General features: G+C 42.3%; 1 protein-coding gene across 1 annotated transcript in view; it reads left to right on the top strand.

Moving 5' to 3' along the window:
* The first annotated feature begins 330 nt into the window (after positions 1–330).
* Positions 331–11064, top strand: part of rock2a (rho-associated, coiled-coil containing protein kinase 2a) — a 65457-nt gene continuing 54723 nt past the window's right edge. The window contains exon 1 of the mRNA XM_074691527.1: positions 331–1254. Within this exon, the coding sequence (XP_074547628.1) occupies positions 1156–1254 (99 nt within the window). The 5' untranslated portion in view covers positions 331–1155. The remainder of the gene's footprint in view (positions 1255–11064) is intronic.

Below are 11064 nucleotides of genomic sequence, written 5' to 3'. Positions count from 1 at the left end.
AGTCTGGTTATCTAAAAATCTGAGTGATATGAAAATACTGTTTTATGATTTGAGACCACTAGAAGCACATTTCCCCTCACAATTCCACTGCAAGGATTTTATAAAGTACAGAAACTTTTCTTTGACATATTGATATAGATATTCATAAAACATTTCATGGATGTTTAGTGGACAAATAAGCCGCTGAGGAACTTTTTTCCCAGGAAGCTACAGTGTATTTTCTTTAAAACTAATAAAGTCTACTTATAGGAAGTTGTACCGAAAGGGTCAAAACAAGAGATTCCAGCAATGAGGCGGGCTGAAGGTGCAGGAGGTAAGGACAGGTGGCTTATGGGTAACCGAGTCCTTGATGTGTTGATGTCAGGGGGAGGAGAGTGGCTCCCAGACCCAGTGTGTGTTGGTGTGTAGATGTGAATGTACCGTGAAGAATTCAGCGGCTGGAAGACTTTTCTCCACGAATTGAACGACTAACTTTTTGTGAATGAAGCCAAAAAGCAGGACGGGGCGGAGGGGACAGATGCGAAAATGCGAGAAGAAATGCAGGAAGAGAGTGTGTGCTTATTAAAAATTCAGCGCGGGAGAAGAGACATTATCGCCCCTTCGGATGACTTGTGGCAGCACTGAGGATAAACTACCGCACTAACGGGCTTCAAGCATTTTTGAATGGGGTGAAACCAAGTTATTTTTCTCCTGAAGACGAGCCCAAAGCTTTTCCAAACGGCCGAAAAACCAAAGGGAAGGGAAGGGGAGGAGAGGGGGGCAAAGAAAACGCCCTGCTGCTGCCTGTTGCTGCTATCTCCACATTCAAACTTTATCGCCGAGTTAGAAAAATGCATCCTTTAGTGAGGAAGAGGTGATAAACCGAGTGTAACATTGTTTTTTACTAGCTCACAGCCTCTCGTCTCCTTAACTGAAGGCCCCGCTCACTTGGCCAAGTTTTTGGGACGCGGGGAGTCTTTGCTTTGGGAATATTTTCTCTTCATTGTGCACACTATTCCTGTTGGAAGCTATTTGGGTGGGCTGAGAGCCCAAGGCTGCCCCACTAGGCCCACGGCCATTAGCCAGGGAACAAAGAGGTTTCACATGTAAAACTCCACCACTTTGGGGAAAACCTCTGTTTAATTTGTTGAACTTTGAGGCACCGAGGCTGCAGTCATGTCGCTGGGCGCTGAGAGGAGGATGGAAACCCGGCTGAAGAAGCTGGAGGACATGATCAGGGACCCCAGATCTGCCATAAACCTGGAAAGTTTGCTGGTAAGTCAAGTGGGATACACCTCATCACTTATTAATGATGCCATGTTGACTATCCTCTGAAACACTAGACACGTATGCACATTGTTAGGTAACGTTATTGACATTTATCTTGTCTTTATCCTCCTCACTCACCTCTGGTGGTGTAACCTGCTACTGTTAGCATTGTTTTTACTGAAGCCAGATGCTGCTCCCTTATTTTCCCCAATAATCTGTCTCATCTGCTTTGGTTATGAGGCAACACAGTGTTTGTTCTGTCCTGTGATGAAGTTTCCCATGCTTCCTCATCTACAGGCAGTCAAAGGGAGAGCCTCATGGTCGACATACTGTAGACAGGCCTGATTAATAGTTAAGACTGAGTGCAGACAGTGCAGTTTGGGGCTCTGTCAAGCGTGTCTGCAGATTAGGATTAACTAGAAGAGAATGGCTCTCATGGTGGGTTTGTGGAGACTAATATGTCAGGGCCAAAAGTCCTACTCTGGTCTTTCTGTTCATAGGTTGTGGCAGAGATGTTGTCAAGTCAGCACCAAGGTTTCTGGATGTTAGTTTTAGAGCCCAACCGATATGGGATTTTTGGGGCCAATGCCGATAATGATACTGGGGGGCAAAAAAAAGGCGATATCCTATATATCAGCTGATATGTATAATAAATTCATTGATATACACAGGATATACTGTTTATAATCATTATAAAAAAATCATTATAATACCCATATGGTTCAAGACAGAGACAGAACACTATTAAATTAAAACAAGGAACTTTAATTATAAAACTGTCACAGAATGATAAATAAACACAATGATAAATAAAGAAGTCAAAATGTAAACACCTTAAATAAGTAAGTGGAACTTTAAACACAGTAAGTATAAAAAAAATAAAAATGTAAATACACAATGAGAAATTTACACGATGTTAAAACGCTGAATCATAGTCTTACATTACATAATGGTGGACATGTGAATTAACAGTACCATTTATCTCTGTTTATCTAACAAAAAGCAACTAACACGATGTTTAAACGCTGTTCTATAGTTACTTACATCAGATAATGGTGGACGGAGGGGGCGGGCACTCGGGCAGTGTGCAGCCAAACACACAGACACACAGGAACAGGAGTGACAGAATCTCCATGGAGCAAAAATTTTTATAATCTGCAACATTTTGGCCAATGTCGATTAATCGGTGACAGGCATAATCGGCCCGATTAATCGGACTGATTAATCGGCCTGATTAATCGGCCTGATTAATCGGCCTGATTAATCGGCCCGACCGAATAATCGGCTCTAGTTAGTTTCTGACAACAAAATCGCCTGAAAAACAGTAAACACAGCACCAGTCTTCCCAGAAACTCAAAACCAAAATTGACATCAGTATTTGCATACAGCGTCATTGTGGTTCCTCTTGACATGTTTTAGATTAGCATTTTGGTTAGATTCAGATTCGACAGCTGTATTTATCTAAAAAGACGACTCAGTTTGAGCAGTGAATCAGACTGCTTCGAGCTTTCAAGCCCCAGAAAGTTTTAATCTCATGGATTTTTCCGGCCATCAGAGGCTGTGAGATTTGTCATAGATTTTTTAGTTGTGAAGCCACACACTCTGGTGTCTGGGTTTACATTTGAACACTACAGTCACCTTGTATTTATACAGCCCTGTATGACTGTCATCATTCAGGATTTCAAACACTATTTTAGCCTCATAAATGGTGTAATCTGATTTTGTCTGATTATAAAGTCACAGATGGAGCAGAATGTTTAATGCATGTCGGACTGTACAAAGTCAGACTCGAGTATCTCTAAATTTCCATTACAATCTGTTGCCAAATATCTGGCCCAGTAGAGGGAAAAACATCAGACATCTGACCTTCCTTTTGGAGCATATAGTTACCTGACTTCACCCTCACAGTAACACTGCAGCTGACATCAGAGTTGAGGCATTAAATCTTAAGTTTTGTGAACAGCTCCAGACGTCTGCCTCTTCTACAGATGCTCCTGATGAGCCGTGCTATGACTTAAAGTTGCAGTAGACAGTGGAAAAATCCTGTGCATAGTGACACAAGTCTGACGTCTGAAAAGAGAGATCTCCTGGCTCTCTCTGTCTTCTGGAAATAGATCCTGGTGTTATGAGCAAACTTGAAATAAGCATTTTGAACGTAAAGATGAGCAAATTCAGATTTCCAGATATGGACAGGGCTTTCAAACCCTCACAGGCACTGAGTCACAGCTCCTGCTTAAGCTGTAAAAAGTACATCAGTTTTAGTGGCAGTGTTTGAATATCTGGGCCCCCTAACTGGACGTGACAGAGGGCAAACACGCTGTCGGGTCTGTCTTAAAAAGCATCACCTCACCCCCTTTTAATGGGCCCCATCCTACTCAGGGCCCCCCTGTACATACCCTCCTCTGTCCCCCTTCTCTTTACTTGAGGCACTCCTGGTCTAGTCCCTCTTCCCTTAAAACATTGGGTGGAATACTTTCTCAAACACCGGTGGTGTGTACTTCCTGCACGCGAGCTGGAGAGATAGAGGTGTTGAGTGTTTGAGACAAAAGTTGAGTGGGAAGCATGCGTGGGAGAGAACAGGCTGCAGTTTTCCATTTTTAGCAGCCGCGGTGCTGTCCCAGGGATCAAGAAGTTTTGCCGTTCAGGTTGGGATTCCAACACACACTCACTCACGAACACACTCAAACAGTAATGGCTCAGAAATGTCCTTTTTTGCAGGTGGAATAAAAAAAGCATACTTGAAGTGCCTCAATAATTGCTCACAGGCTCATATTCAGTAAACAGTGAATCACAAATCCATGGCTGTTGTGCCATAGCAACAGGAAAAAGACAGGGGAAGTTGCTTTATCAACTATTATATAATCTTCTCAATAACAGTTTGGTAAAAGTCAGAGAGATTGGGCTTGTACTTTCAGCCAACTTGAAGTAAGAAGCTGTGCAGGACCTGCCAAGAGGCAGTGAGCTGAGTGCCCTGAGGATGTGGACAGCTGACAGGGAGGAATTCGCTGCATCTGTCCAGTAAACCCAGTGACTCTTCTGTAAAGAAAGCAAAACCTTTAGATGGTTGGATGGAGAATATTTTGGCTGTTTGTCATCTGTGTTTCTCTCAAACTGAACACAATACTCAGGAAAGTCCTATAATTGTTGTTTCAAGTTGTATAAAACTTTGTGGCCCAGAGGGGGAATCGTCTCTTGATTATCAGGTTGGATGCTTGATCCTAACTCCCACAGTCACATGCCAAAGTGTCCTTGAGCAAGACAAAGCAGCAATCTTGGGACTTGAGGGATAGAGCTAATGCATTAGTCCTACAAACTGCAGTTTTCTTCTTGGCTGCAAAAGCTCCTCAAGGTGCACAGCCATTCTCAAAACTCCATTTTTAAAGCAAAAAGAAACGGTCTGTTTTAATAGTAGACTTTGGGCGTAGTAACTCATAAGTATCTTCTTCCAGATGGTACAGGAACTGTAATGTTTTTAAAACTCAGTCGCAGTGAAATGGATGGCCACCGAATTAGATACTTTTATAGGTACCAACTGAATACCAACCAATTCACAGGAAACCAAAAGGTACCATGTTTAGGTACCTTTTGTTAAATGTGTCCATTTGACTTTGAGGGAGTGGAGGAGTAGGTAATTTTCAATACTAGACATGAACACAGCATTACAAGGTTATATGTTAAAGAATTAATATGTTAAATTGAAAAGTTGTGAGATGTCCTTATTAAACAAATTGATATTTTACCACAAAAACACAAAAAAAGTTCCAAAAATAGGTACTGTTAAGTGCTGGTATAGATTGCCGGGTACTGGGCATCAGTACCGTGTCGTTTTAAATGTGAAAGGTACCTATCCCTAAGGAGTGACAAGGGTGTAGGGATGGATACCGAATTAGGTACTTTTATAGGTACCGCCCGAATTCTGTCAAAAGTACCAGGTACCAATTCATCTAAAATCAAAAGGTACCATGTTTAGGTACCTCAATGCGTCCTTGTGACTGTGAGGGAGTGGAAGAGTAGGAGATTTTCCATAGTGGACATAAACACAGCATTGCAAGGTTACGAAATAAAATGTTTAGTTTAAAAAAAAAAAAATTAAATAAATTGATATTTTTTACCACATAAACACAAAAAAGTACCGATAATTGGTACTGTTGAGTACCAGTACCAATTGCCAGGTACCGGGCATCGGTACCGTATCATTTCAAATGTGAAAGGTACCCATCCCTACAGGGGTGTAGAGTAGGGGTACAGTGATGTGTCCTTTTGAGAGCCAAAACAAGTGCACTATTGAGAGCCTAAATATATGTTAAAGTGCTCTCTCAGGAGCCAAAACAAGTGCTCAAGTACTCACTTGGGAGTCAAAATAAGCACCAAAGTGCCTCCTTGATTTTCTTTTTGCTGTTCTCTTCAAAAAATCTGTGCATGCCCCTGTTCAGCAGCATATTTGATATAACTGGAAGCATGGATGACTTACCTGGCCAGCAGCAAGCTGTTGCTGCTAGCACAGAGGCTAAAGTCCCGCCTCAACTCCAACTTTTCGCCTGCAGTTTGGCCGACAGGACGTTAGGTTGAGCCAGCATTTTCAATATGACGACCCGCAGAAATATGATTCAAAACACGGCTTCAGGAAAAGATGGGTGACATCACTGAGGTTTCGTTCATGTTTTATCTAAGCGCCAGACACTGAACCCTCACGGCATCTGTTGTCCAGTGCTAACCACAGCAGTGTTTGATTACCTTGGTTACCCTTGATGAGCCATTAGTTGAAAGTATAAAATTATCACAGACTTATTGTGTTAGTTACCTGCCCTCTGTTTTACCTTTTTAAGCTGCTGTAGGTGACTGTTCCTCCCTTGTCAGTTAGTATCATGTCACTCTGATTTTCCCATGCCAGTCAGGCTGAACTCTGTGGCTGTAAAAACTCTTAATCACTTTATTGCTCAAATCAGCATTCAATCAGATGTAACCCTAGGCCTCAGCAGCCTTCCTCCTGACACAACGTTCAGCGATCGTTACTTGGCAGCGCAGCCCTGCTGACTGAAGTACTGGACTCAACTTGGCAGCTTGAAGCCTAGGCAGAGGTAGCTGAGCCAAGCAGCCAGGGTATTTTTTAAGATAAAGAAAAGTATGGACACTTGATTTCAAGCTGCGCAAGTTGGCTTTCATGCGACCTAAAGGAAATTACCTCATTGAGTAAATAGTTGGAAAGCTATATATGGGGCTCATGGTCCCTGTGAATGACTGCACTTTCCCCTTTCACTTTTCACTCTTATCTCCTTTCTCTGGCTCTGCTTCTCTCTGCGGCTCTGGCTTGTTAAACACACTGCAGGTATTCAAACTGTGGCTGTAGCTGTCTCAGACCGAGTATCACAGACAGACTTTAAGCACAACATTCTTCTGGGCACTTTTATATTTCATGCATTTGATGAGTTTGCGTAGTACAGGGCTTGTTGACAAAAAATAAACTCATCAAGAGATCGGGACAAGTTGTGCGTCAAATGGGATGACATGTTATGGATTTTTTTTTTAGTGTATGGATAGATCATACATCCAAAATAGAGACAACAGTCAGCTTGCGTGTCGTTTTTTCCACTGCTGGGAGACTCGCCTACTTTACCCTCTAAATATTAAAAAAAATACAACATGGCAGCGATAGGACTGAAAGATCGTCTTCCAAACGAGGAATCTGTTAAAACACTTTGTAAGTTATAAAATGAAGTTCAGTCAGCCCTCCACTGAACAGAGAGACGCTGATTTCGACTTGATCTGTATTGATCTGTTTCTGCAGAGCACGACTTCTGATGTTTATTCTGCTCTGATTAAACAACAAGCTTAGCTACGTTTGTGGAAGCTCAGCTTGGAGTGTCCAGTGGAAGTTAACAGAGATAAAACTGCACAATGCAAGAAGAATAAGTGATGTTTGGAGCACAGCTTGAGCTTCATCTGACTCCTTATAAATGGCGATAAAGCAGAGTTTTTAGACCCGGGATCGACTCAACAGTTAAAATGTGACTCTGTTGTGTAAAAGCACTGCTTGTTAGCATTCGATATTAGAGATGTGTATTGGCGAGAACCTCACAAGACAATATTATCACGATATCACAATATTGTGATATATTTGGATATCTTACACAGTTAACTATTTAATTGAAAACAACTTTTCCAAGTCAGATGTCATACATTCACCAAACTTGAAAACAAATTGTGTCAAGTTTGTCCCTTGAAGTGATATTCCGCGATGGAACAAGTTGGGTCCTATCACAAGGTTTAGGGCAGAAATTACCCCTACAGCAGTGATTTTGTGCAGCAGAAGCCCAGAGCGCTCACACCAAACACCCCCTCCCTGCTCGTCAGCCGGTTTCCTCTGCACTCAGATGGGGCCATATTTTGCTTGACCAAAAACACAAATAAACGGACTCCCACCAAAAAAATCTGATATCAATCTGCATTCACGCTTTATTTAGAGAATTTTCAGTGCGTTACTTTCACACAAAAACATCGTTAAATAAGGCTCTAGTTCTCATCGTGTCGTAAAACGGTGCTACCTCCGCTGCAGAGCCACAGCTGGCTACGAGGCGCTCGCCACTTAGCGTATCAGTCCGCACGTGCAGCGTGCAGCGTGCAGCGTGCAGCGTGCAGCGTGCAGCGTGCAGCGTGCAGCGTGCAGCGTGCAGCGTGCAGCGTGCCAGATATAAACAAAAGAAGGTAGTCTGCTAGGACGAAGAGACACAATGAGAACTAGAGCCTTATTTAGCGGTGTTTTTGTGTGAAAGTAACGTGCTGAAAATTCTCTAAATAAAGCGTGAATGCAGACCAATATCCAATTTTTTCGGTGGGAGTCTGTTTATTTGTGTTTTTGGTCAAGTAAAATATGGCCCCGTCTAGGGATGGGTACCGAATTAGGTACTTTTATAGGTACCGACCAAATTCTCTCAAAAGTACCGAGTATCGACTCAGGTAAAACCAAAAGGTACCATGTTTAGGTACCTAAACACATCCTTGTGACTGTGAGGAAATAGAGGAAATAGGAGTAGGCAATTTTCCACGCTGGGCATGAACACAGCATTGCAAGGTTATATATTGAAGAATAAATATGTTAAACTGAAGTGTTTTTATATTTCATTAGTAAACAAATTGATATTCTCTACCACATAAACACAAGAAAGTACCGAAAATTGGTACCGTTGAGTACCGGTACCGATAGCCAGGTACCGGGCTTTGGTGGCATATTGTTTCAGGTGTGAAAGTTACCCATCCCTAGCCCCGTCTGAGTGCAGAGGAAACCGGCAGAGGAGCAGGGAGGGGGTGTTTGGTGCGAGCGCCCTGGGCTTCTGCTGCACAAAAACACTGCTGTAGGGGTAATTTCTGCCCTGAACCTTGTGATAGGACCCAACTTGTTCCATCCCGGAGTATCACTTTAATGGGCAACATACAGCAGTGTAGCTCTTTAGCGCCATCTACTGCAGTGGAGGTGCAGAAGATTGATACTGATACTTCCAACTCACCTAAAATATGAATTTTTATTTTAACAAAAAATAATGATATCAAGAGTTGAAATATCGGTGTTTTATCACAGGTCAAAGTATCACGATGTATTGCCGCATCTGTATTTTTTCACACCTCTATAAAGTATCCAGATACTCCTCAAACAGGAAGTCTTTTCAAATCATATTTAGTGATAAACATTGGAGTGAATGACAGAATCGCGTGTTGCTGATGGCCCACTGTAAGAGCTGGTCATTGTCTAACCCCCTCCCTCCTTTATCTGTGTTTGTCTCATCCATCTCCATTCACATGTTCTCTGTTTGTTCTGTTCTCCGTGTTTCGTCCACAGACCTCCCACCTTATGTTTACCACTCTTCTTCTCACCCAGCACCTCCTGTCTTCCTCTCCCTCTGTTCCTCTCCATTCTTTTTATCTTATAACCCCCCCCCCTCCCCCTCTCCTTTTTGTGAGCCTCTTTAGGGGAGCTTGGGATAACCCCTGCATGTCTTGTTCTGTTTCTCTCCTGATAGTCAACCTGAGTGTCGTCTCTGTCTCCGGAGAGCAGTTGTGTTGCTCTCAGGCAGCAGCAGCAGCAGCAGTGGTCCTGGCTTCCATGTGCTAGCTGGATAGAAACACTGCCTTATAAGGCACTGGGGACGGTGGCCCCGGCCAATTTTTTTTTCAGCAAAACAAGCCAGTCTCCCTGCTCCGCACCACCTCTGGTGAGACGATCGGGTCTCTCTGTAGCCTTTTTTTGGTTTTTGCTCCACTCCAGTGACGAAGACCTGGCGGCTTCCCGGTGTGCAGCCCTCAGTGTTCTGGGAATGTCACTCTTTATTTGAGCTTTCGTCTGGTGTTCGTTCGTCTGGACTGAGAAAATGATCAACACTCACATGTTTATTTCTTCAAATCTTTGGTTCTTTTTGTATCAGAGATTCAACTGTAACCACATTTCTTCTCATTTCCCTCTTTGTTTTCTCTCATCTCAGATCCCTTTGTAGGTTTACATCCTGACAGATAAAGTTTGACATTTAGGAGAAAATGCTTCTTTGTGTTCTTGCCAAGATAGATATGACCCCAGTGATAAAGCTCTTGTCTTCAAACAGCACATACGTTCCTACAGACAGTAGTGTGTGCGTTAGCTTAGATGTGGGAGCTGTAGATGTACTGTTTTGTTGATAAAGTCAGCTGATATCTGGACATATCACTGATAAGTACAGGGATCAGTGTATATGTTTGATAACAGCTCAGATAGAGCAGCAAGATTCAGGTAAAAAGAATGTTTGGGACGATTGAGGAATATTCTCAGCGCTGTCTGTCCACATGGAGGAGAGCATCTAAAACTGAGCATACATCAGAGTCATTAATTTCTGGACCAGCATCAGGATTTATAAGTAGATCAGATGGTGAGTGTGTGGAGTTCACATCTTATGGGGAAAGTTGGGAAATGTTGCAAAGTAGCAGAAGTGAAATTGGTAAAATTGGCAGGTGAAAATGTCAAGCTTGCTACCACAAAAAAAAAAAAAAAATCAATCCTGATATTATTTTTTTGAAGTGTTGAATATCTGCCAATATATAGTCCTGATCTGACCCTTGGGTTTGCAGAGATAAACTTTGATAAAGAGGGAAGAAAGCAAGATTGCAAACTTCTTTGTCTTGTTTTAACGATAATGAGTAGAAAAAATAAAAGCTAAAGTGTATCTTGAACTCATTAACTCTATTTAACTTGGTCCAGCTAGTTTTGATGTTAAAGGGTCTTTAGCCTCTTTGCAGACAGCTTCAGAGTGCCCACCTGTCAGGCAAATCATCCCTGTCCTTATACAGGGAAAACTCTTCAGGTTTTATAACTTAGAAAATTACAAGTTACACCAAAAAAAAATCACATTTGGTCTTCAGACCAAACAGTTTTTTGAACCAGGATGTACATATGATAATAATGGTAAAAACATTTTATTTGTGGGTGTCTTTTATGACACCCAAGGTCGTCTTGCAAGGCAAAAGTATGGTTCAAAGGGGACATATCATGCTGATCCCTGATTTAATACTTACATATAATGTAATAAATTTGAAAACAGGACCTTTCAACCCCTGAATTTTCAAAAAATGAGATATTGTATTTTTTCTGATATCCTAGAACGAGATTTGATGCCTCTGAAAATAGGTCATTGCCAGTTGGCCGCGAGATTTCGACCTTCATGACGACACGAGGATCCTTTCTTTTTACTGGAGTAATCTGATAAAGCAGCTCCTCCTCTGTGATGTCAGTTAGTCACACAACCGCCACCGAGGGATACACCCACCAAGAGCTGAGTACAAATAAAGCTCCCTACCAGC

This window comes from Halichoeres trimaculatus, unplaced genomic scaffold (genome assembly GCF_033239565.1).
Source record: "Halichoeres trimaculatus isolate MK-OKI-2021-1 unplaced genomic scaffold, fHalTri1.1 fHalTri1_scaffold_17, whole genome shotgun sequence".
In the NCBI taxonomy this organism is placed as follows: domain Eukaryota; kingdom Metazoa; phylum Chordata; class Actinopteri; order Labriformes; family Labridae; genus Halichoeres; species Halichoeres trimaculatus.
The sequence above is the reverse complement of the archived record's forward strand: the minus strand, read 5'-3'. Positions and strand labels throughout refer to the sequence as shown.